Source organism: Seriola dumerili, unplaced genomic scaffold (assembly GCF_002260705.1).
Source record: "Seriola dumerili isolate Sdu_G_001 unplaced genomic scaffold, Sdu_1.0 BDQW01003649.1, whole genome shotgun sequence".
Classification (NCBI taxonomy): domain Eukaryota; kingdom Metazoa; phylum Chordata; class Actinopteri; order Carangiformes; family Carangidae; genus Seriola; species Seriola dumerili.
This window is the reverse complement of record NW_019177904.1, coordinates 127,039-152,076: the sequence shown is the minus strand read 5'-3', so window position 1 is coordinate 152,076 and position 25,038 is coordinate 127,039. Positions and strand designations below refer to the sequence as shown.

The 25,038-nt window shown below is 44.0% G+C and overlaps 3 protein-coding genes across 3 annotated transcripts; 1 reads left to right on the top strand and 2 right to left on the bottom strand.

Moving 5' to 3' along the window:
* Nucleotides 1-351: 351 nt before the first annotated feature.
* On the bottom strand, nucleotides 352-4,200 carry dusp26 (dual specificity phosphatase 26). Its single transcript, XM_022769559.1, has 4 exons — nucleotides 3,928-4,200; nucleotides 3,486-3,669; nucleotides 2,300-2,511; nucleotides 352-1,492 (listed from the first exon to the last, which is right to left on the bottom strand). The coding sequence occupies exons 2-4, from the start codon at nucleotides 3,662-3,664 to the stop codon at nucleotides 1,281-1,283; spliced, it is 603 nt and encodes a 200-aa protein (XP_022625280.1). The 5' UTR covers nucleotides 3,665-3,669; nucleotides 3,928-4,200; the 3' UTR covers nucleotides 352-1,280.
* A 1,075-nt stretch (nucleotides 4,201-5,275) lies between these two features.
* On the top strand, nucleotides 5,276-10,706 carry ddx56 (DEAD-box helicase 56). Its single transcript, XM_022769548.1, has 14 exons — nucleotides 5,276-5,360; nucleotides 6,388-6,549; nucleotides 6,801-6,955; nucleotides 7,068-7,238; nucleotides 7,506-7,596; nucleotides 7,703-7,944; nucleotides 8,590-8,733; nucleotides 8,826-8,939; nucleotides 9,039-9,133; nucleotides 9,343-9,416; nucleotides 9,585-9,674; nucleotides 9,762-9,867; nucleotides 9,963-10,066; nucleotides 10,347-10,706. Exons 1-14 carry the CDS (start codon nucleotides 5,304-5,306, stop codon nucleotides 10,428-10,430), a joined length of 1,689 nt encoding a protein of 562 aa, XP_022625269.1. The 5' UTR covers nucleotides 5,276-5,303; the 3' UTR covers nucleotides 10,431-10,706.
* A 676-nt stretch (nucleotides 10,707-11,382) lies between these two features.
* Nucleotides 11,383-24,609, bottom strand: LOC111239655 (inactive carboxypeptidase-like protein X2). The gene is made up of 20 exons (XM_022769547.1): nucleotides 24,059-24,609; nucleotides 20,092-20,337; nucleotides 19,866-19,925; nucleotides 18,710-18,769; nucleotides 18,379-18,438; nucleotides 18,171-18,230; nucleotides 16,984-17,061; nucleotides 16,746-16,855; nucleotides 16,487-16,626; nucleotides 16,025-16,109; nucleotides 15,784-15,928; nucleotides 15,306-15,385; nucleotides 15,100-15,223; nucleotides 14,222-14,418; nucleotides 13,924-14,097; nucleotides 13,706-13,831; nucleotides 13,377-13,623; nucleotides 12,763-12,902; nucleotides 12,467-12,566; nucleotides 11,383-12,359 (listed from the first exon to the last, which is right to left on the bottom strand). Exons 1-20 carry the CDS (start codon nucleotides 24,315-24,317, stop codon nucleotides 11,782-11,784), a joined length of 3,069 nt encoding a protein of 1,022 aa, XP_022625268.1. The 5' UTR covers nucleotides 24,318-24,609; the 3' UTR covers nucleotides 11,383-11,781.
* Nucleotides 24,610-25,038: the final 429 nt, after the last annotated feature.

The following is a 25,038-nucleotide window of genomic DNA, read 5'->3' as shown; positions in this document are numbered from 1 at the left end:
AGTTTGATTAAAACTTTATATTTGTTCATGAAGAGACGTAGTTTTCACTAAGTAATCATTTTGGTTTATGACCCTTTATATCCAGTTTACTTGGGACTCCTCATCGCAGGGTCGATGGGAGCAAAGACCGATCGTCTCGTCTCAGATTTCTTTATTTCTACTGATTATTTTGGATATTGATTCCCTGGCAGGATCCAGATCAGGGACAGTGGTTCATGTCTTAGATCCCAAACTATGTAGCTTTCAGAGACATGAAGAGACTCTGAAGGTTTTTTAAATGCCATAATTATAATAAATAAGTAGCACATTTTCTTTTTTCCTGACTTGAAAATCATCTCATGACCGTTCTGATTTCTCTTGTGAACCCACTGGGAGGTCCCCACCCCTAAGTTGGGAACCATTTTTCTAAGCTAATGAAAAACCTCAGGCCCCTCTGGCTCCTAAATGTGAACTTCTGTTTATCATGTTATTATTTGTATATGTAATTGTGGCGTTTTCCTCGTGTGAATGGAGGATCTAGGCCTGGTCACACCAGAGAGCAGCGGAACATGTAGCTGTAGAGGCTCGGTGACGCAGGACTCGTTAACACGCTAACCAGCCGGGAACATCAGTCACAGCAGTTTCCTGAGCTTCTCTCTATTGTCTCTTTGATTTGCCATTTACTCCGCTGGCATTATGTTCTTAGAATTACATAACTTAATTAAAAATTACATAACTTAATTAAAAAAAGCTACTGAAGAGGGAAAAACAAAACAGAGTAGGTTGAACTGGAAGGTGAGTGATAGCTGCCCTCACAGGTCAGCTCTGTCAACACGGCTTGCCAGTTTTTACCATATGACATTAATGAATTTTGCTACAAGAATTCTGCTGTTTTAATTGCTGGTGTGGACAGAGCTAGATTCTCATATGTTTTAAAGTCCCGTAACACAACTTTGTGGTGGATTACACTGACCAGACTTGATTGTGATGAATTATTCTCTGGGCCGAGGGTGTTCTCTCTGGCAGCGAACATGTGGCCACCCCCCTTATCTCAAAGAATATGGGCCTCACTGGAGACGTTTACCTTCCAGTGCTAACGCTGTGTCAGAGGCTAAACAGACACAGTATAATAAAAATGAATGAGTGAAGATACTGATATCAGACAAACCCTCCTGTCACCTGTTGCCTCTCAGAGCCACAGTGTCAAAATCCCAGTTTGCTCCTAACTTGGTCCCAATATCTCCCTCAGTGTAAAACCAGACTGGCTGCTACCTCAGGTCGTGCCTTGTGCTGAGGCGTTTTCAGCTCTGCGGCGACGTCTTGCGGCTGTCTCTCAGGATGCCGTCCAGGCCGTTGAGCTGGCGGAGGAAGCCTCGGTTGGGGATGACGCCTCGGTGGTCTTTCACCGTTTTGATGGCCTCCACCAGGGTCAGGTTCTGTCTGATCATCAGGTAGGCCAGCACCAGAGTGGCTGAGCGGCTCACTCCCACAGTGCAGTGGACCAGCACCTTACCTACACGTATACAATACATATAGTTCCAGATGTTTTCAGAATGCATTTAATTTAATTAAATAGACAAATTAAAATTAAATAGATTTTAACACTTTGTAACCTTATTTTGAAAGGTCCTATATAAATAAAGTTATTATTATTTATATATGTATATGCTTTGAGATGCATGCTTTATAATTTTTGTTTTTTTGAATGTTTTGCCAGGTTAATTTAGCACGTGTGCTCCTATTTAATTTGGTTTTTGGGCAGAAAATTCCTTAATCCGAGACCGTTTCCTCCATTGGGAGAAAATACAAGTAACATTGAAGCTTGAACCTATAATTCTGCTCCAGGAATATGTAATCTGTAGTGGAGAGACGGCTTTGAAACAGCATGCAGGAAGATAAAATGTACAGAAAATGTAAATGTTACAGTATTTTTCAATGGCTTTGGCTCCGTTTTCACAACAGAGATTAAATGTGCAAAACTGTTAATGCAATAAGAGACAAATCTGCACCTGCCACAATTACTGTCATTTTAATGAAATTTTAATGAAATAAAACATTGCTCAGTTTTAATGTTTTAATGTCGTGTTTGTATTTATTTTATTATGAGGTTTCAAATTAATCTTTACCATTTAATGGATTGACTTCTGCATAAATCACCCTTTTTTGTCTCTTCACTAGTTGGATACTGAAGAAAACGTAGAGGTAAGTTTTACATATTGATCCAAAGCTATTGTAAAATACTTACTTAAAATTTATGAATAAAATGAAAATTAATGACGTGTTTTTAAAGGTTTTAAAGGATCAACATCCACACACTGACCTCCACTCGTCAGGGCTTTGTGGATGAACTCAGCAGCAGGATAGAAGTTGACGCTCATGTCGAAGGTGGGCGAGTCGTGAGCCTCGATGCCGTGATAGGTGATGTTCATCCCGGCGTAATACTCGGCTCCGCCGCGCCACTTGCTCTGTGCACAGTTGAGGATGTGTGTGATGCCGAGCTTGGCCAGCTCGCGCCGATCTGATGCGATGTCTCTGCAGAGGGGAGGAGGAGGAGGAGGAGGAGGAGGAGGAGGAGGAGGAGGGAGGTGTTTACAGTTCACTCATCAGCTGATTGGTCACTGCTGTGTCAGGGTGATGTATGTGTTGAAGTAATATGTGTTCGCTTGTGAATGTCACATAACCAAAGGCGGCTGGGTGATTCAGCAACATGTGGATGTTCACATTTGACTACCAGCTTGCTAATTAATGTAAGACTGGTGAAATTCAATAATATAGAATATTGCGGTATTTCCTGACACGATATAATATACGATACTTTTCATGCTCGGAGCCATATTGTTTTCAGGTTGTCCGTCCCTCCGTCTCATTCTCGTGGACACGATATCTCAGTCACGCCTTGACGGAACTTCTTCAAATTTGACACAAACATTCATTAGGACTCAAGGATGAACTGACACTGACCTTGACCTTTGACCTTTCACAGAACGTAATCTGAAACTAGTCTGAGTGGCAGAGGCAGACAACCGCGAGGTACTGCCCTGCTACTGAGTCTGACCGTGGTTTCACTGCTTTTCCTGCTCTGCAGCTTGGCGTGTGACAAATAAAACTTCTGTTTAACCTGAAACATAAAATAAAATGATATAATTCTATTATACAGTTTCACACTTTACCTGAAACTATCATCCAATTGTTTGTTCACACCTTCATCAAAGGTGAGGTAGCATCCATTCTTATTTAAGTTGTTGCTGTTTTTTTTCAACCACATTACACAAAGTGAAATGACCCTTGAGAACAGTTAAGGACTAAACAACAACAAGTCAAATGGCAAAACAACAGTTATGTAATGAACACACGCTGTAAATGACCTTAGGTGTAAGTGACCATTATTCAACCGGGGACACTGCACAAACAATTTAATTTAAAAAACATGACTCGTGCATCAGTTGTATGTGAGGAACTTAACAAGCTGTCATCACAAAGTGTGACAAAGAGGTTATGAAACTCACTGATCTCCAATGTAGAGTCTCGGCCACACTTCGTCCGCGTGGTTACAGGCGGTCTTTCCGGTGTACAGGAGCCGCTCCAGCTCGGACACCGTCAGGTTCGGGGAGACGCGCTCGGAGTCTTTTCGGCTCGGAGACCTGGAGCTGCTCCGGGACCGAGAGAACCGGGACATGAACGCCATTTAATCTGAGAGGGGGGAAGAAAAAAACGTCCAGTTTATCTCATAAAATGTCAACAAAACACACACAAGACTAGAATAAAAAATATAATATAATAGAAGACTATTTTGTGGGAATAATTAGGCTTTATTAGATTATGTAACAAATATTTACCTGTAGCTTTATTTTGGTGAACAGGGGGAGCTGGGATTTTCTCAATAAAACAAACAAAAAAAACAAAACACACGGACCTAGTGTTCCCACTCCATCGACATCATTTATTTACCTGTGTTTTCTTTTCTTCTGTGTCTCAGTGGTGCTACAGGGCGAGCTGCTCCGCGGCCATGTTGACTCATTTATTTGCTGTGGGAGGATGGATGATGGGATGATGAGACGGCTGCTGCTGCTGAGCGTCCACCGGGCATCTTCTCCTCCTTCCACCGCTTCACCATCCTCTCAACAAGTCCTCAGGCTCCGACGTGTGGCTCCAACAAACATGGCCCCCGGTTGTTTTCAAAGCGGGATTTGATTCTGTGTTCACTCATGCAGCTTCGCGGGTTCAGTAACACCGAGCTCTGCTGAGATGGTGGTGGTTATTTTTATATTTACTAGTTAATCATGGTGTCTATGACGTTGGCGTGTTAGTAACTGCCGCTGTTTGTCGCCATCTGCCGGTCGAATCAGGGAATGGTATTAAACAAAAAACAAAAAACAAAAACACTACAAAGTCCATCCATTAACTTGTTGATTTTTTGATTAAATCATCAAATAAATAAATAAATCAGAGCCAATATCTTTGATAGAGTTTTGTCCTCACTTTTACCTCCATTCATGTCAAAATAAGATGCCTCTGTACTGGAGTGTTTACACTCTGCACCACCTGTTTGTCATTGGATATGCACTCAGATGGCAGTTTATTAGGTACACCTGTTGCAGTAATAATAATATATGTAGATATATAGAATTTCCACATATGAAATAGCCTATATTAATGAATAACATAAAAACATGTAAAAATTATAGATAAAATCTATTGGAAATTGGAACAACTTCATATACCCAACACTGCTCCTCAGTCATGTTGGTTGGGTTAAGCTGTGCAACAATCCCTAGACCTTTTATGTTCCAACCATATATCGAACCGACCCCTTCACCTCCCCCCCCCACCTTTATAAATAAGAATGAACAGTAACATTTACACAGCAATTGTGTATGTTCACCTAAAGTAACAGATTAAGTAACCTTATTCAAATTAATAAATTGATGAATAGCTACATACATGAATCGTAAAATTTTATATTAATTCCAGTGTTCATTTTGTAAATTTAGCACAAATAGGACTATGAAATTAAGCAATACCCCCTAAACTGGCATTTTCCATTATACAACGTGAACAACTGCAGAAGGACCCCATAGCCTGTCAAAAAATATACTAATAATACAGTAATACAGATAATACAGTATTTGATAAGATAGACATGTTTAAAATTGATAAGAAATTAAAAAGGAAAACATATATATGCTTATAAAGTATGTGAAATCATGAAGGGAAAGAGAGGAACATTTGGCGATAACGAAAAGACGGAGTCTGAGAGGAGGGACATGAAGGCAGCATGACGTCGTAATCATGCGACGCACATGTGAGTGTGGTGCGGTGGAGCGATGGCTGACGAGACGCTGCAGTTTCATGAAATGGGCTTAGACGACCGTCTTTTAAAGGTAATTAACCGCCGACACGATCAGTGAATGTTGAATAAACTGAAGGGGAAACGTTGAAGAGTGAAATCCGCAGAGAGGTGAAGGAAACTCGGCGTAAACACTGTAAACACAGCAGCTGGTCCCGGCTATGCTAACATGTCAGCAGGCTGGTGTTTGCTAAACCATCACACATGTTAGAACTAAGGTACTTCTATTTTTATAGACGTACCAGCCTGTAGGTTAAACTACATGTTAGACAGCGTGAATTGAATGTTAGAAATTTGTGCATTAACACTATTAAACTGGTTTAACTGGCTCAACAGCAGAGAAACAAGCTGAAGAAACATTTAAAATGCTATGAATGATCGATTAATCGACAGACAATTAACTAATCAGCAACTATTTCAGTCATTTTAAAGTGTCAGTTCCTCTGATGTGAGGATTTGCTGCTTGTCCCTGCCAGTGTAGGGTCCAGCTGTCTGAGACCTCTTTGCCATTTCACGTAATGGGATATGTGATATCTGTATATGTGATATCTATCTACAATCACTGTTTAATTGTTTTATATATTTTAAGTTGATGAAATAATAAGTATCATTAACACAGGAAAACTCATTAACATTTGAAGGGTTTTTATTTAATACTTTTCTCTACAAAAAACAAAATCAGCACAATATGTAATTCGCTCATTCAGCTGTTTTTGTGGAGAAACTACACTATAGGTACAAAAGACACTGTGATCAATTTCATGTGGGCATACATGTTCCTATTTTAGAGTGAGAGAGCACCTGGTGAATCATGGTGGACGTGTTATTAAGCATGAAAAATTAAAATAGTGGAAATAAACATCAATGTGTAATATCGTTAAAGTTTATCATGTCACTTCTAGCTGCCATCTTTGTTTGGATTTGGGAAAATTTGATGTTAAAAATCTTTTAAATTGTGAAACAGATAGTTAGTTAGAAAGGAAGAGCTGTTAAAAGATACAAACAAGAAATAGTTTGTTGTGCCGTGAAATCACGAACTCCCTGTTATCGTCGTGGTCTAGGCGGTCGCGGATCTGGGTTGGTCCCAGCCCACTCTGATCCAGGAGAAGGCCATCCCTCTGGCCCTGGAGGGGAAAGACCTCCTGGCTCGAGCCCGGACCGGGTCCGGAAAGACCGCTGCTTACGCTATACCCGTCATCCAGCGCATCCTGACCTCCAAGCAGGTGAGGTCTTGAGCTACGTCAGATGTTTTTAGATCAGATGTGTAGTTTGTGATCCGACACTTCAAGATGACTGTGTCTGTTTCGAAACATGTCTTCACAGTGATGTCAAAATCACGTCGTGAGTCGTGTATCTCAGCTGCCTGGATCATGTGTGTGATCTGTGGAAACAGGATGTGGAAGTGATGCACAGAACACGTCTCAGAGCTTTTGAACACTTGCTTTCTGTTTGTTGTCGTCGTCGTCGTCTTCAGAGCGTTCGTGAGCAGGACGTGCGAGCTCTGGTCCTGGTTCCAACCAAGGAGCTGGGTCAGCAGGTTCAGACCATGATGAGACAGTTGACGGCGTTCTGCTCCAGAGACGTCCGGGTGGCCGACATCTCCGGAAAGGCTGATCTGTCGGCTCAGAGGTCAGTCTACTATGTTAATGTTGTAGGTCGATTTTACATTTATAATAATCTAAATGAAAGCTGTTCAGTATCTAAAACTGTACATGATGTTTTGTTTTGTCTCTGTGGACAGACCGATCTTAATGGAGAAGCCTGACGTGGTCGTGGGGACGCCGTCCCGTGTGCTGGCCCACCTCAACGCCCAGAACCTGGTCCTGCATTCGTCCCTTGAGACTCTGGTGGTAGACGAGGCCGACCTGCTCTTCTCTTTCGGGTTCGAGGCAGATCTGAAGAACCTGTTGTGGTGAGAAGACGCAGACGCAGATTGAATCTGATTTTAAACAGTTGGTGGCGAGTTTAGAGCAGCGGTAATGAACCTTGTTGTCTTGTGACTCAGTGACAGAGTGTGGGTATGAGAACAAAGGATTTTCTGAGGCCTGAAGAAGTGAGAATTTTCCATGTGAACATTCAGACAGTGAACGTGTCGCTGACAGAGTCTCGGCGGCTCCACAGAGCTGCTGCTGATTCATTGATTTCTTTTGAATCCGCCTGTTGTTTTCTTGTGTCTCAGCCATTTGCCGAAGATCTACCAGTCGTTCCTGATGTCCGCCACTCTCACCGAGGACGTTCAGGCCTTAAAGGAGCTGCTGCTACACAACCCTGTAATGCCGCTTTCACATTCTCAGTCTTTGTGATATTTCCCGTGTGTAGCGTGTTTTGTGGCGTGTGCATTTCAGCTGGACACTGATGTCGTGTGCGTTCTCTCAGGTGATCCTGAAGCTTCAGGGCTCTCAGCTCCCGGACAGCAGCCAGCTGCAGCAGTACAGCATCAAGTGCGAGGAAGAGGACAAGTTCCTGCTCATCTACACGCTGCTGAAGCTGCGCCTGGTTCAGGGGAAGACGCTGGTGTTTGTGGGAGCAGTGGAGAGATGCTACAGACTGAAACTGTTCCTGGAACAGTTTGGCATCCCCGCCTGCGTCCTCAACTCCGAGCTGCCGGTTCACTCCAGGTGAGAGAGGAGCGCAGAATGTTTGACGACTCTACTATCGGTCCTTCCTGAAGTCTTTGTTTCGTAGGGGAATGTGTTTTGATTTTGTTCTCAGTAGATTTTCTCACAGCAGACACTTGGAGACAGTTTCATCTGTCTGGAGACAAACCACCAGGAAGTCTCCAACAGCCTGCAGTTTCTCTCTCTCTCTCTCCAGTGCAGTTTGGATTTTAATGCATTCTCAAAAAAGAGGTTAATGGAAACTGATGCCATCACCCTGATGTGTCACTGTATGTCAGGAAATTTAGCATCTGGGGAAAAGCGGGTGAAAAGCGTTTTGTGTCCCTGACGGTAATTTGCATCAGGCTCAGTAAACATCTTCCACAGAGATTTAAAGCGTCATATTTTCTTCTTCTTCTGTGTTTTATTTCAAGTGTTGATCCATAAGAAGTTTTACATCTCCTCTCAGGCTTCTCTCTGGATTGATACTTTCCCAGTATTAATACAGAACCGAGACCTGCTTTATAATCTAACTGCACATGGACAGAGACATTCAGACTCTATGGGGCCTTTAAGTTTTTACAAACCGCTGACCTGCAGTCATCTGTACCGTCTCAGCTGCTTTTCTTCCTGTTCATCTTCATGTTTCTTGCGCTTCTTCTACAGGTGTCACATCATCACCCAGTTTAACCAGGGCTTTTACGACTACATCATCGCCACAGACGAACAGAGTTTGGCCGATCCCACCGCAGCTCCGCAGGCGGCCGCGGGCAAAGGGAAGAAGAAGAAGAGCGCGGAGAAAGGAGGAAAGTGAGTCAACGCTGCCACGCTGTGTGATGTCACAAAGATACTCTTCTAACTTCGGTCACATGTTGATTAATGTGCAACTGATGTATTTAAAGGTCCAAGGACAAAGAGTACGGCGTCTCCAGAGGCGTTGATTTCCAAAATGTCGCCAACGTCATCAACTTTGATTTCCCCGCCACCGTGGAGTCCTACATCCATCGGGTCGGGAGGTAGGTGGAGTCTCCGTTCAGTCGCACTTCAGCATCACACATTGCGCATCCGTGTGACGTAATTAACCCCCGAGAGTTTCTCTGTGTTCGACTCTGTAGGACGGCGAGAGCAGACAACTCGGGCACGGCTCTGTCCTTCATCTCCCACACGGAGCTGGGTCTGCTGTCGGAGGTGGAGGAGGCGCTGACAGGAGGTGACCAAGACGTTTTTATTTTTATTTTGGAGACATTTGAATCATTTTATTAACATAAATACGAAGCTAGTTAGCCTAGCTTAGCATAAAGACTGGAAACGAAGGGAAACAGCTAGCCTTGTTGTTTCTAAAGCTCTTGTACCACAACCAAATAATTTGATCGTGTTTGAACGTGTCATTGATTGGATGGTGTTTATATTGGCTTTTAGAAAACGGTGAATCTGTTCTGAAACCTTACGAGTTTAAGATGGAAGAGATCGAAGGCTTCAGGTACAGGTGCAGGGTGAGTATCTGCACCACATCTCCTCATTAGACTCAACACATTATCAGTATTAATCTTATATGTACAGAACCAGCCAAAAGTTTGGAGACATTTTCCACTCTGACTCACAGTTTCATTTTAGTAGTTTAATAGTTTTGGGTGATGAGCGCTGACTGTGTTTGTCGGCAGGACGCCATGCGCTCGGTGACGAAGCAGGCGGTGAGGGAGGCCAGACTGAAAGAGATCAAACAGGAGCTGCTCAACTCAGAGAAACTCAAGGTGAGAGAAGGTCACTCATCTCAACATAAGTGTTCTGATGCATGAATATACGAGCGGACGTGGACGTGTGGATGTTTCTGCTCGCAGACGTATTTCGAGGATAACCCCAGAGACCTGCAGCTGCTCAGACACGACAAAGACCTCCACCCTGCTGTGGTCAAACCCCACCTGAAGAACATCCCTGAGTACCTGAGTAAGACACACACACACACACACACACACACACACACACACTATAGTATGGCTACAAAGATGTCCGCCATCGGTAACGATGATCTTTGCCTCCAGTTCCTGAGACGCTGAAGGGCGTGGTGGATCCGCTGTCCAGCAGGAGGAGGAGGAAGAGGAAGGAAAAGTCGAAACCTGAGGGAGTCGTCAAGAGCAGTTTCAAGGTGAGACCCGCGTCACAAAACCAGGCTGTGGTCAGCTGAGGAGGTCCAGATGTTCCTCTGTCCTCGTGTGTGGTGTTGAAGATGAGGTTTTTAACTTTAGATAGACCAGATGTTTAATTAAATAATTAGTAGATTCATTGTTGATGGAAATAGAAGTTAGTTTCAGCCCTTTTTCCAACTATCATCCGTCAAACTCAGGTGTGTTCATGTTTTTAGGAAGAAAAACTGAGTATTAAAAGGGAAAAGCTCGTGGTTACAGTGATTTATTGTCTCTGTGCAGAAGAACATCCAGGGGAAGAACCCACTGAAGAGTTTCAGATACACCGGCGGGAGGAGCAGGAAGGGTAAAGCAGGCCGCTCATAGCTGCAGCTGCAGTTCACGTCACATGACCGCGCCTCAGTCCTGGATGTTAAAACTGTGCAGAGACACTGACCGGGAGGACGTTTGGTCTCCATGTCGGCACAGGTGAGACAAATACAAACTGTACGGACTCGGTTCGGAGGGTTAACGGGCCACGGACGAAATGGACGTACGCTGACTTGACAGAAGAATCAGTTTGAACCTGATGACATGAGACAGTATCCACATTATCTCTTTTCTAAAGCTTCTATTCTTGAAACATTGTTTATTAAAATAAAATGATTTCTCCTAAAACACTGAGTGTTTCTATCAGAGTTCTATTAGATCATCATAATCAGGCTCTGAGCCTGTCTTCTGATTGGCTGACTGTTTTCTGAGTGATCCAATAAAAATATAGCAGATTTCAGGTAAAAACACTCAGAGAAACCAAATCCTGTAAAGGTTTGGATGGTGGGTCCAGGTGGGCGGGGCTTGGTGACTGCTTTGTTGTGACATCACAAAGTTCCAGAAGTCCTGACGGCTGGTTTTAAGGCTCAGTTTCTGAATACAGGCTGTGTGCATTTCTCTGTGGACTGAGGCTTTGATACTTTCACAGTATTAATATAGAAGCTAGAGCTGATCTATAATCACACTACACATGGACACAGACCTTTACACTGGAGGAGACCTTTAACATTATTTGAATATGTGTTTTAAAACGTGAAACAACAGCTTCACGGTTGCAGTTAGAAAGTCAGTGACATATTTTTCATCTTATCTAAAGAGCGATTGATCCGCCCAGATAAAGCTGATCAATATTCTTGGATGAACAATGGATCAAATAGCTGCATTTAATGTGAAAGGCGTCGCTCTCATTGATTAGAACAATCACTCGACACTCAGACTGTTTTGGTTTTTTGATTTTTCAGATTATATAAATGATTTAATCGAACAGAATAATAGACGGACGACGATGTTTTAGAAAATAACCATTTTAATCAAATGCGTTCAGCAGTACATTAAATCAGTTTAACTGAGGCCAGCAATCACACTGTCAAGCTATGAAAGACACATAAACATAGACTTCTTATAGAAAAGTACCTGTTTGTACTGTGACGTGCTGTGTTTTGTTTTTCTGAACAGAAACCAGATTAAACTCTACAGTCTCTGCTCAGCAGAGGCTTTCTATCCCAGGTCGCTTCTCTATCGAGAGTTTTCCACATGAACTCAGATCAGGTTCCTGTCCGCTCAGGTAGAAACCCACAGGTGAAAACTAGATAATTACCAGTCGGTGTGTTTTGTGTTTTTAAAGCTGTGATGTTGCAGCGTCACGAAGTGGTTAGTACGGTCTGTGTTACACATACATGTGAGCGGATCAATCGATGGTGTATTCAAAAGGATAGTCCTGTGTGGGCCCTGAGTCAAAGATGACGCTGTCGAACGGGTTCTCGGTCGACCAGCTGTCCACAGGAAACCAGGAGTCGTACCAGGAGGTTGTTCTTTCAGTTTCAGGTGGCGGTGTTGTTGTTGTTGTTGTTGTTGTTGTGGTAGTTGTGGTTGTGGTTGTTGTAGCAGTGGTGCCGAGACCGGCTCTTAATCTCTGCTGACGCAGCCTGCGTAGTCGCATGAGCCGGAGCCGCCTGTGTCGCTCTGCGTTCTGAGCGTTGGCGTGAGCGTCCGTCCCCGCGGCGGTGCTGCCGACTCTCACGGAGCTGGCCGCCGTCGTCTTCACCACGTTGGGTTTGGTGACCAGTCGAATGGGCCTCTTGCCGTTCAGCGCCATGATCTGTTTGATGCGGTCCCAGTTGGACTTGGCCAAGGTGAAGCTGCAGGGAGTGGCTCCGGAGTCGTAGCCCACCAAGCACAGTCTGGTCTGAGGGGTGTAGCCGTCAGCTTTGGCGCTCACACGGTACTCTCCAGGATTCAGCAGCCGCCAGTAATCGCCACCTACAGCTACAAGTGTGGGACGTTCACTGGTCAGGATCTGGATTTCCTTTTACAAGCAAAAACTGAATTATTAATATCCTGCAAAGCATCTTGGTCATTGAGCCCCAACGTACCAGTTCTGACATCATGTCGTATTCCCTCCACAGTGACGGTGGCGTTGGGCAGAGGGTTGCCCTCCACGTCTCTCACTACACCTTTTATCCCTCGATTTACCTGCGCAGGAAAACAGCACATTCCACCTTAAATCCCAGATCAGATACAGACAAAACTTTAAAGCCACTGTTTGCAGAACTTTACGTGTGAACAGCATGTTTAAGGTGGATGTAAAAAAAAAAAAAAAAAGCTCAGTGGCCAGCTGAACGTTAAATCCACCTTAAGAGACCGGCTCCTGCTGGTCTGCAGTTCTCACCTGCTCGATGAAGGACAGCAGAGACTCGCGGTTGTTCTCCCACTCCAGAGGCAGCTCGCTCTCATGGGGAAACTTGTCGCAGCCCAAGAAGATGGAGAGCTCGAAGCAGTTGGTGTGCAGGTAGCTGAAGTCGTTCATACCTGTAGGATTAATCCATTAATCAAAGGATCATTTAAGAAATTAATTGATAAAAATGTGTAACTGGAATTACTGTGCGTTTGACTGATTTGCTGAACCTGGTGTTAGCCGACTACATTTTTTTCATATCACACATTTCAGAGGTCTGTCAACAGAACCTTTGGAACTTCCTGTCAGTACTTTTCAGAATTAAAGCTCACAATAGCTTGAAATAAAGCTTTGCTGCTGCTATATGCGCTTTTACTTTGTCATTTACTGTCATGTACTGTTCAGGTGAGGAGAGATTCTCTGGTTTGGACATTATGGCTGAATGTGAGACTGTCAGTCTGTTAGTGCGTATATTTAAATAAAGTTGCGTTAAATCGAACTAAAGTGGGATAAATGATTGTATGAATATTTCAAAGATGGCGGAGGATATTTCTCTCATCTCTTCTTCCTCCTCTTGCCTCCAACGTTCCCCTCTTGTGGACACTTACTGCCCACCACCGGCTTCCAGCTGGCTCTGTTGATGATGCCCTGTCCCGCCGTGACGTCATCGCCGTGGCACGAGCCTCGCTGGGTCTCGGTCATGGTCAGGTGGCTGTGGGCGTAAGACATCGCCAGCCATCGAAACATGGCGTCGTCCGGCGTCTCCCTCAGAGCGCCCTCGTTCTGCCGCTGAATCCGGGCCCACGTCTCCTCGTTCATCTCGGCGTTCGTCCTCCAGCGCCGACTGTCGGTCAACTTCACAGGAGCGAGGGAATAAAGGATTAAAGGCGATGTAATAAGTTTATCGATGACAGTTCCAATAGTTTCATGTCCTTACAGAAATTGGCGGGCGCTGCATGTCAAACGGGTACACGACCAGTTTCTCTCCTCCTTGCAGATTGGCTCCCAGGACAAATGGGTTTCGCTGCATCCAGGAAATGATGGCCTTCGTCTCAATGGCGAGCTGTGGAAGGACGAGGAATGTTTGAGGGTCAAGACATAATCTAGGATTTAAAAGTGAAACACCGGCCCCACGGCGACAGGAAACAAACTCACAGAGCCGTTGAGGAAGTTTTCCGGGAGGGGGATGTGATGATTGGGAACGATACGGGGGACCCAGCCTCGGTCCTCGGCCCCCCACAGGATGCTGTTGAGGTCGGGGAAATTCTGGAAAATGTCGTAACCTTCTTCAGTCCAGTGGCCCAGCGCCCAGTTCCCCATCTCTGAGCCCTGAGGGACAGAAACAAGGGGCCCACGTTAGAGAGCATCTTAAAACACATATTAATCTGTTGAGGTTAAAATGCTACAGGACAGGTGTGTGATTAAATGTCCAGGTGCTGTGACGTCATCGCACCATCTCATAGGCCAGCTCGTAAGCGTCGGGGTTGAGCGAGGGCACCAGGTGTATCCTCACTCCGTCCACCAGGCGGCGCACTCTCGGGTTTTCGTCGTTGTACTCTTTGCACAGGAACTGCATCAGCAGGAGGAGGAGCTCTCGGCCCAGCGCCTCGTTACCGTGGAGACCGGCTGTGTAACGGAATTCCGGTTCACCTGGAGACGAGATGACGAAACAAAAACACGCGCATCATCAGCAGCAACACAGGTGAATTTATTCAATAAATACTTATTTGTTTGGAGGATTAAAGGGGCACTCCGACTATTTTATGCATGAAAACAATGACCCTGATTTTGTTGACAGGATTGCATCATGGGAAATGTAGTATTCAGTGTTTTTGGAGCTTGACTCTGCTTGCTCTCTAAAGATGGAATTATTAGGAACTGGAATTCAACAACTCTGCAGAAGAGTTGTTTTAAGTTAGTACAAGGAAACAAAGATGTGTGTGTAGATATTATATTATATATATATATATATAATATTAAAGTAGTTCCACTTAAGAGAGAGTTGTTAAATAGAAACAGTACAGATATTTTAAGGACCTTCTAGAGGCAATTTATTGAAATCTCAAGGTTTCTTTTGTAAAAAGAAACAAAAACAAAATCCAAATTTTCACAAACTTCATCAGGTTTTTAAGAAAACTCGGCAGCTGTGACTAGACTGACTGATTTTATAGATGGAAAATGTGCAGAAGATCGGCTGCATACCAATTTGTGACCTTATTTGAATCCTAATCACAAATACGTGTATAGGAATTGTCTTAACGAGTCATAATTGAACTGATTGGGAAACGTTGAGCAGCAGCAGCAGCATCACATCAGCTTCCTGCCTCTTACCTGACTCGTGCTCGCCCGGGTTGTCGGAGATCTCCATGGCGTACATCTTCAGGCCCTGGGAGCTTTTACCGATGTTGTAAATCCTGGTGATGTTGGGACACTCCTCGTTTATCACCTTCATCATCTGGATGAGAAAAAAGGCAGCCGTGATGCTGCTGTTTGCAGACTTATCTCTTTATCAGCTTGTGTAACCCTGGAGCACAGACCTGTCTCATCTCCTTGTAGTTGTGGTGTCTGAAGTCCAGGTCGTCCGACGGGTTCACCTCGTTCTCGCTGCGGTAACTACCTGAAAGAAGAAACGCGCTGATCGGGAATGTGTTAATGCTGTGTGTGTGTGTGTGTGTGTGTGTGTGTGTGTGTGTGTGTGTGTGTGTGTTTCTGCTGCTCTCTGTGGGAAACGGTGGAAACACTTAGCAGTTTCCATCCACTGTTATGTAACACAGTGTTTAACACCGAGGTTATGAGGTTCAGGTTGTGAAACACACTATTGTATATCGTCGTTGTGGGGTGAAACCAACTCAAAGTTTGGCCTGAGTTGTGTTTTTTTTTTCTTCCAGCTCTGAGTCATGATCATTAAACCTTCAAAACACCCGTGAAACACCAAAGCTGCTCTGAGCTGAAGCACAAAGAACAAGTTTTAGTCTTAAAGATATTTAAGATGTCGAGGTTCTCCGTGATACTGACTGGGGAGTTGACAGGCCAGGACCTCGGCTCGGAGACACAGGCTGCCGTTCCAGCTCTGGGGCAGGATGCGGATGTAACGAGCCACCACGGGCGAAGTGAACTGACTCATCACCGGCGTGTCCTTATCCACGTTCCCGTAGAACAGCTGCCGGAGAGGAATGGAGGAAGAAGAAATGTGCAGCCGTCATGACTCGGACAGCGGATATTATTTTTTATCTGTGTTGTTTTAACTTGCACTCACCCACTCGGCGTAGCCGTCGTGGAGCACGGTCCAGTCCCGGCTGTCGTTACTGAACGCCACGAAGTAAGAGGACACGAAGTCCTCACTGGGGAGAAGATGAGATGAATGAGTCCGTGTTTGCACCGACGTTTACTGAAGCTCATCCCAGCAGGAAAATAAAAAGCTGCACTAATCAATATTACTTTATCAAAACTGGTTCAGATAACTGTGTGTAGGTAGAATTATCACCTCAACTTTACAAAGTTTTGTTTTGTTGGTTTTTCTTGCACATGTGAATGTTTTAGTTGTTTGTCGCGATGATCCATCCGACTGTTCTGGAGACGTTTCACCAAAAACAAAAACTGTTAATGTCGAAGAAAAAGTCGCCATGATCGATCCTCTGAGGAGCATGAATGTTCGACTATAAACTAATGGCAGCAACACTGATGCATTCTGGGAGAGGGAGTTTTAGAAAGGACTCACAGCTGCTCTGAGTTTCTTCCCTGAGTGATGACCCCGGTGAACTCCACCTCTCGACGGGCATCCACCTCAAACCAGTGGCTGGTCTCCTCCGGCTCGGCGCACCACGCGCCGCCGTACAGATCCTCCTCGTTCTCAGATCCCTGCAGAACCACCGCAGACGCCCGTGAGCTTTCAAGCCCAAAACCCATGGTCTTCCTCACTAACCCCGGACCGAGATGAGCTGTGTGTGTGTGTGTTATTTATTTATTTATTTTTGTACCTGCATGTTGAGGCGTCCCCTCTGAGCCGCGAAGCCATGGTGAGACTGGGAGGAGGCCAGCAGCTGGTCGTCCTCCACCCGGTGAGACTCCAAACCCAGAGGAGGACACTCTGAGACACGTGCACAAGGTCTGATTTAAAACTCTGTCAGAGCCCTAACCTTTCTGCATTTCATTTTTAGGTTTTTTAAAAAAAAAAAAGTGAGAAACTTAAAATTTGAGGTCCAGTAACTGTCTTACTTTTAGGTTCAGCAGGAACCGTGATCTGCTTCAGCCTCTCCTCCTCCTCCTCCTCCCACTTCTTCCTCAGCCGCTCGGCTTTCAGCGCGTGATGAGAAAACAGTATGTCTCACATCATGTTTTCACATGGACCTTGCTCTCCAGCCAACCACCACCACCACCACCACACAAAATATTTCCATATGAGCTCGTGCAGTGCACCGTCACTTACGCTCACACATTCCTCGTGTGTTTCCTGCCTGAAATGTGGGTCAGTTCAGTCACTTTCAAGGTCGCTCACTCAGAAAGTACAGTTTGGATTTGGTCTGTCCACCCTCCCTCCTCCAACCTCTAATCTCCTCTTATCTCCTCTTTCCCTTTTTTATTCTCTCCATCATTCTCATTAATAACGACCCACTGCAGAATTAAAGGATAAAGGGGAAAAGTCTGTGTTTTTTCTACATTTTCCTTATTATAAACCAAACCCATGAAAAGACCAGAGGCACCAAAGTTGCTGTAATTCATCCTGAACGTCTGAACCTGACGCCATGACAATCCAGTAAAGAGATGTTGTGTTGTGGAGCGACACGGTCGTCTGTACGGAAGAGGATTAGGGCCAAAAATAAAATGTTCACATGAGAATACTGTATACCACACAATAAAAGAGAAAGTGAAGGAAATGTACAAAAGAGCAATCGAACATCCTCTGCTAAATGTCTGACAGTTACTTGAAAGTAGCTTTTTATTATTTTTATTTTTTATTTTAGAGTCGGTTCATTTAACAGAGCGTGATTATTCCTAGTAAAAATAATAATTATCTTTATTTATAGAGCACTTTTAAAAATCTGTCACATCTGAGCCATGATGCTGGTAACGCTGAAGAAACATCAGTGATTTCCTAAAACAGCTGGTATGTGTAGTTTTTAACAAACATTAGTCCAAGAGGAGGAAAAGGTGCATTTGTTGGGGACTATTTTCAGCGGCGGACCGATACAGATTTGGTTCTCTGGTGAGCATGTTTAGCAGCGAGATGATGTGTGTGTGTGTGATTAGACATCATTAGGTTTGTGTGGCTCTTATCTTTGGAGTCACACACATTCACTGTTGGTTTTGGTCGTTTCATGAGGTTTGATAACGGTAAGAAAAATATCAGATCACCAGAGCAGACGTGTCTGTGATTTACAAAAACAAAAGGAAAAGAAAAATACCTTTTTCCGCCTTCTCCTTCCGAGCTCTCTCCTCCTCTTCCTCCTGTTTCTTTGCGGCCACTGTGGAGGGAGAAACACACACACACACACACACACACACACACACACACACACACACACACACACACACACACACACACAGGTCAGTGATGGATGAATGCCACATGTAAACGGACTCGGGGAGCAGCAGTCGCAGAGGCGGACGTACAGTCGGCGTAATCGTACTCTTCGTACCAGGGACCAACGTATGGAACCGTGGTGGTTTCCTCTGAAACAGAAGAAAACGCACAACAGTGACTGAAAGATACAAAACTACAAAACCAGGAAGTGCTTCCTGATGAAATTAAGTTTTAAGAAAGGACTAAAAGGAGATTCAGTGGTTTCATTAGTATCATTTCACTAATCAGTTTCTCTAATGTGTTTTAGGCACAATTCTTTATGTTCATCATTATAACTCCAACTTTTATCTTTTCCAATTGAAAATTAAAGACACTGTCACAAACTCAGCCTTGTGTGACAGATGTGTGACAGATGTGTACCTGGTATGTACATGATGACCTCAGGAGTTGTGGCTTGTTTCCTATCAGGGCGTCCACGATCTGTGAAAAGAACAGCACATGTTTTTATGTATTTTAAAATCTACATGACAAATAATTTGCAGTGTAACGATCATATATTGGTTTTATGGCAAAAATCTGCACCACTATACAAATGATTTATTTATTCAAATTTATTTATTTTTTTACAGATGTTTCTCTGAAAACAGCTGCTGCTGCTGCGTCTGAAAACGATGGTGTGAGAGTGTAGAGAGTGAACCAGAGCAGTAAAGTTGTAGTCCATAAAACTGAAAGTCCCTAAGATACTGTAGACCTGAGGGAAACTGTAGCTGTGACTTGGGAACATTAGCTAACATTAGCCATCATAAGATACTGGTCAAGCATCGAACCAGAAGCTGCAGTTCCTCTAATGGCCACTAGAGTCTGGCTCTAACAGTGAGTCAGTCCCCATAGACTCCCATGTTAAAATGTCCAACTTTACAGCAGAAATCAACATGTTTACAGCCTGGTACAAAACACTTCCTCCTTCATGACACCTGTTTATATAACTCACCTGTTTACATTTTATTAAGGACTAAAGTTATGGAGGATTGAGGGCGTGGCCTCTTTGAGTGACAGGTGGGTAAACCTATGTTTGCTACAAAGTCTCAGCTCCTCCTCTTTGCCCATTCTTGGATTAGCTGGGAGTTAGGGGGAGTCAGACACTGCCAAGATGGTGACGGTGAAGCAGCTAACTCTGAGCTCTTCAGAAACCTGTGGGTGACGTGACGGAGGCGACGTCCATCTTCATTTACCGTCTGTGACCAGACCAAGTGAGACTGAGCGTACTGAGTTCAGTAAGGCTGTTTTATTGCTTATAAATTTATAATTTCTTACAAAAATAACGTGCTGCTTTAAAAGTTAGTGATTTTGTTTCTTATATTTCATAGATTTTGTACAAATCTGTTAATATCTAAAAAATAATGTCTAAATAATCAAACATTATTTTAAATTTTATCTAATGTCTCTACAGGAATATTTGTTTTATTCTTGGAAACATTCTCAGGATTCTGTTTTTTTCTTCTTCTAGTATTTATGACTGAAACTTTATTGTGTGAGAAAGCACTAAAACCAGCTCAGTGACCCGTGACAGTCTTACCCAGGCCTGGCTCAACAGGCTCTTCCCCTCCAGGCCCCTTTGGGGTCACAGGTCGGATCACTGTAAAGATAAAGAGAAGGAGTTAAAGGCTGTAATCCTGTCGGACCGAGACGGACAGAGAGAGGTTGTGTGATATCCACAATTTGCATTAATAACAAGGACCTTAAAGGTTCATCTCTATGAAGAAAACACGTCTTTGTAAAAGCATGAATCACAGTGAACGTACATGTGTCCCAGCCCAGCTCCATCAGCAGTTTCTCCTCCTCCTCCTCCAGAGACGGACGCTTGGTGTGTGGCTGCGTCGTGGTCGTTGCCTTTGTTTTCTTGGTGGGTTTTGGCGCCTTTGGCTTCTTGGTGGGTTTTGGTGCTTTGGGTTTCTTGGTGGGTTTCGGGGGTTTTGGCTTTTTGGTGGGTTTAGGAGCTTTCTGCTTCTTCGCCTTGGCTTCCTTCTCCGCCGCTTTTTTTGCTCTGGCTTCAGATGCAAGAGTTACAAGAGGAAAACACTGAGTTACAGTATGTAGATGTATGAAAGAGAGAACAGCACTTAAAGCAGCTGCAGCTTCTTTAAACATTTTATTACTGAGTTATATGAACTTTTATTGCCAAATGTTTCCCTTCAGTCTTTCTTTATAGTCTTGTGTTTAGTTTGTCTGCACAGATTATTTACAGCAACAAGTTAAAGCTGGAGCTCAGACAGACGGACTCTGTTGTGGAGCAGGACCTGGTCCTGAAGGAGGATTCAGTCGCCTCATTGGTTTGTTTTGGTCTGAGACCATGAAAAGAGTCAGAGTGAAGCGCTGTGCCAGAGACTAACGACCTCCGGAGCCTGCTGCTGCTTTAACAACACTCTACATGACAGAGTCGTTATATAATGACGGAGAAAGGCCAAGAGTTAGTGAAGCTTCTTTTTTTATCTTTCTGTGTCAAGCACAGAGCTGGAACCAGGACATCGTTAGCTTAGCTTAGCATAAAGACCGGAAACATGGTTGCGTCCAAAGTTTAAAAAATACTAAATTAATGATGTTAGGGGGAGTTACTTGTTGGAACCACCTGCCGACTCACCTGTGCATTATTGTATGAAGCATTTCTATTATATCTTATTTATTTTAGATTCTGTTTCTATTCTGATTTTATTTCTTACAACATTTTCCCCTTGTGCTGCTTTTCTTTTGTGCTTATCTGTCAAATTTGAATTTGCTCTATGAGGGATCAATAAAGGTTCATCTTCTCTTTTCTAACCTGGCGACCTCACAACAACCCCCCCATGATGCTGTCACTGCACCCAGGCGTTGTTTGTCAAGAAATAGTTCCAGCATGAAACAGAAAATAAACCACATGTTGGTGTCAAAGATTAAACGACGTGGCTAGCTGTTCCCCCCTGCTTTCAGTCTTTATGCTAAGCTAGGCTAACAACACCCTGACTCCAGCTCTGTACGAAACACAGATATTATAGAGTGATAAACAGGTTCTCAGTGCATTCTGGGAAAGAAAGCAAATCAGATTACACTTCCCTGGATCAGGAGTTTAAGTCTTTAACTTGTAAGTTAAAATCAAAACTGATTGTTCACTAATCAAATGAAGTTGCTCAGAAACATGGAGAAATATGGCAGCAGTTTTTTTTTTATTGTAAACACACAAACATTTTTGTAAAAATCTCTGGTGTTTGATTTTCTAGTGTGTTTTATAGTTTTATATAAAAAATCATCTCGTCACTGCCCTCTGGTCGACAAATGATGTTTTGTTTGTTTATACGCTGATGTATTGATCTGGATGGTTTATCTGTTGGGCTCTAATCAGGGATCAAACTCAAAACTGATTTATTATTGAAAACAAATCCCGTTTCAGAAACAGCTCTTGCCAATATAACCCAACAAATAAACAACGATTGAACAAACAGTTCAGTTAAGTCAAAATGTTCTTTCAGGAGACCCTGGTAACAACGTGATTTTCACAGCATGTTGAAACTCAGCCTTTAGTTTTCATCATGTGAAGGTCAGAGACAAACAAGCGGAGGGACGGGGGCGACCTCCGGACCTCCAGACTCAAACTGTTTCCAGACATGCAGAGGTGTTGTGTTACACCCTGTTTTAGTGTCTGATGAGAAACCGCTGATAAACATGAAAGTGCATGAAACAGGAGGTTTCAGGTTGAACGATGTGGAGCATTACAGAGAAGAAATGTTCAAAGAGCTTCAGGGTTTGGAGTTTTTAATCCTGACCTTGTTTTACAACCATCATCAGACTCCAACGCAGACACAGAGAGCTGCTTGTTTTCCTGATGTTTCACCGGTCCTTAAACACAACGCTCCCTCACAGACGATCCATTACTCACCCAGGGTGCACCGGGTGAGTAATGGATGTCAATCACCTGTTCTTGGCACTCCTGTTTGTACACAGAAGTTTAAATGAGAGTGAAAGAAATCTTTTGAATTTTTTTTATCCAGGATCCGACCTCAGAGCTTTTCCTGTTTTGTTTTCTCAGACACAATTATGGTTTTATGGCAAATAGTTTTAGTGCCAAATTACATATTACATGTGGTGGTAAGGCACAGTCACAGCTGGACAGAGCCTCGCCCCTGGGGCCCCAAACGGACTAAAGGTCCCAGGTTCACTGCAGGTCAATTGGTTCTTGGTCATTTAGACTAAATGAATGAAACTTTGTAAAATGACTTTGTTAAACTTAAATATGAACTAAGATACTACATTACTATTTAAAGCTCCATATTTTCTTCTTCTTCTGTGTTTTATTTTGAAGTGTAGTTTTACATCTCCTCTCTCAGGCTTCTCTCTGCAGCTCTAGTAACAACAGGTCGGTGAGCCAATCAGAAGAGAGGAGGCTCTGAGCCTCTCTTCTGATTGGCTGACTTGTTTTCTGAGTGATCCAATAAAAATATAGCAGATTTCAGGTAAAAACAAAGAGAAACCAAATCCTGCAAGGTTTGGATGGTGGGTCCAGGTGGGCGGGGCTTGGTGACTGCTTTGTTGTGACATCACAAAGTTCCTTTGAGACCTTTACACTGGAGGAGCTTTAATATTGTGGCGTCTCTTGTTGTCAGACCTGGGTCAAAGTCTCATCACCTGAATTATTTTAGTTTGTTTTCACCTGTAGATTCAAGAATCAAGATTCACTGTGAGATTCAAGCACACACTCTAACAGGTTAATCCGGCCACACTAACAGTAAATCAATACCACAGATAACAACATCCACTATGTCGATAGGCTCCAGGAATCTGTGCAGAAAAAGAGCAACACGTGATCTCCACACTCTGAGCTGCTGCTGCTTCAGTGCTCTTGAGCCTGAAGCTTGTGAGTGTGAATGTAAAAATATGACAAAAGGAGATTTTGCAGACTCAGCAAAGCCTCCACTGGATAAACAGAGCTCGAAGGAGATGAGGGATTGTTTGGGGGTCTCGGGTTTTGTTTTATGTAACTCAGATCAGCCACACATGAGAGGCTCTGGTTTGTGGTTTTGCTTCATACAGTGGAAAGTTAACATTCAGGAGAACATCAGTGCATCAATGCTGCTGAGAGTGGGCCTCTCGTAAATCCTGTCTGCTCACTTATGGAAAAATGGTAGTGGAAATATTTCTGCTGTTGCTCAGACTTGTGTGTTTTTTCTTTCCTTTTTTCTTTTTTGTTTTCTACAGACGTCCCCCCTCCCGATAAAATCTCATCCTCTGAATCTCTGTGTTTGGACAAAACAAGCTCCTAAAGGTTTTTTTTTTTTACAGTGGTGTTGTATTCCTGGCAGAGAAAGCAGGTCATGTAAGAGCCGGCGTCTGCCAAGAAAGTGTCAGACCACCGACTGAATCACTGCAAGTTTCTGGCCTGTCATCTCTGAGTAACTCAGATATTTTCAACTAAACAAAACCCCAAAACTCCTCTGCAGCTCTACTTTTAAAAATGCAAACCACAAAGGAAGCAGTTTTGGAGGCGAGAGAGGAGTTCAGAGAGGAAGCAGCATGAGATAACATTTTTTTGTTGTTTTCCTGCCTCAGGGATTGATCGCAGCCTTTCCTGTCTTCAGCGTCTTGGCTCGGAGCTGCAGCTGAAGAGTCCAGGGAAGGTCAAGAAAAATCTCTTCACACTTGCACATTCATGCACAAAAACACTTGAATTCAGTGATGGATGGACATCGTCTGAGCAGCAGACTCTGTTTCTGGATGAGTGTGTTTGCGGGCGCTCTTTCTTACCTGCCTCAATTTCCTCAGGTGTTTTCTTTTTCTTTGGCTTCGTCTTCTCCGGTTCCACGGCCTCAGCCGGCTCGTCTGACATTACAACATCTCCATCTCCGTCCTCCTGCCTCCTGTGTTTGACCGGTCCTCGGGTTTGTCTCACCTGGACCCGGCCTCTGGAGAGTTTGTCCTCCTTCACATCTTGTCCAGCGGAGACCAGGGCGCAGCAGCAGCACAGGGTCAGACTGACCCACACCACCAGCACCTCAGCCCTCATTTCTCACAGTGAAAGCACAACACAGACGAACTCCAGGAAAATCCTCGAATCTCAAACTAGCTGTAAAAATAACTTTGGACTCACAGTCACCAACATCTGACCTGCAGATGCAGAGCTTCAGCTGTCCCGGGCCACCAGACTTTGAGGTCCTTTCAAGAAGTTTCAGACTACATGAAAGGAGAGAACAAAGGGACGAGCCTGTGGAGGTCTGGAGAGCTTCCTCCTCTCTGATGGAAGAGGAAGAAGACGTCGAGGGTTGGAGGTTTTAAAGAAGACTCCCAGCCGCGCTGCAGCTGAGGAAATGCATCTGTCTGGAGCAGATTTTCAGCAGCAGCAGAGCTACACACCTCCCTGCCTCCTCCTCTTCCTCCTCCTCCTCCTCCTCCTCCCTCCTCCCCCTCTCCCACACACTCTTCAGTCACATCTCTCCCTCATGGCCCTTCACCCCCTTTTCCCCTCACCCATCTCTGAGCAGAGGGGAGGAGCATCTGCCACATGTGACATTCCTACCAGGGAGGGAGGAGAGAAAGAAAGAAAATTAAAGAAAGGCTTTTTACTCCGGTTCACAGAGCAGAGGAGAACGACTGGTGTTCGACCTCAGAGTCGTTCATGTGGATTCAGTTTGGAAAAATCATAGAAAATATAAGTTAGAAAAAGAAAGACATTTAAAACCAGCTGAGCCTCCACTTTTCCTCTGAATACAAAAACAGACATCGGACAT

Bases quoted from the DNA above. Each gene is read 5' to 3' on its own strand.
- dusp26 (XM_022769559.1), bottom strand. From the start codon at position 3,664: ATGGCGTTCATGTCCCGGTTCTCTCGGTCCCGGAGCAGCTCCAGGTCT. The intron at 2,512-3,485 runs GTGAGTTTCATA...TCCCCTCTGCAG, and splicing joins AGACTCTACATTGGAGATCA to AGACATCGCATCAGATCGGC. The intron at 1,493-2,299 runs GTCAGTGTGTGG...GTATACGTGTAG, and splicing joins CAAAGCCCTGACGAGTGGAG to GTAAGGTGCTGGTCCACTGC.
- ddx56 (XM_022769548.1), top strand. From the start codon at position 5,304: ATGGCTGACGAGACGCTGCAGTTTCATGAAATGGGCTTAGACGACCGT. The intron at 5,361-6,387 runs GTAATTAACCGC...GTCGTGGTCTAG, and splicing joins TAGACGACCGTCTTTTAAAG to GCGGTCGCGGATCTGGGTTG. The intron at 7,597-7,702 runs GTAATGCCGCTT...GCGTTCTCTCAG, and splicing joins AGCTGCTGCTACACAACCCT to GTGATCCTGAAGCTTCAGGG.
- LOC111239655 (XM_022769547.1), bottom strand. From the start codon at position 24,317: ATGAGGGCTGAGGTGCTGGTGGTGTGGGTCAGTCTGACCCTGTGCTGC. The intron at 15,224-15,305 runs GTCTGTGCTCCA...TTTCTCATCCAG, and splicing joins ACTACAAGGAGATGAGACAG to ATGATGAAGGTGATAAACGA. The intron at 14,419-15,099 runs GTAAGAGGCAGG...TCTCGTCTCCAG, and splicing joins CCCGGGCGAGCACGAGTCAG to GTGAACCGGAATTCCGTTAC.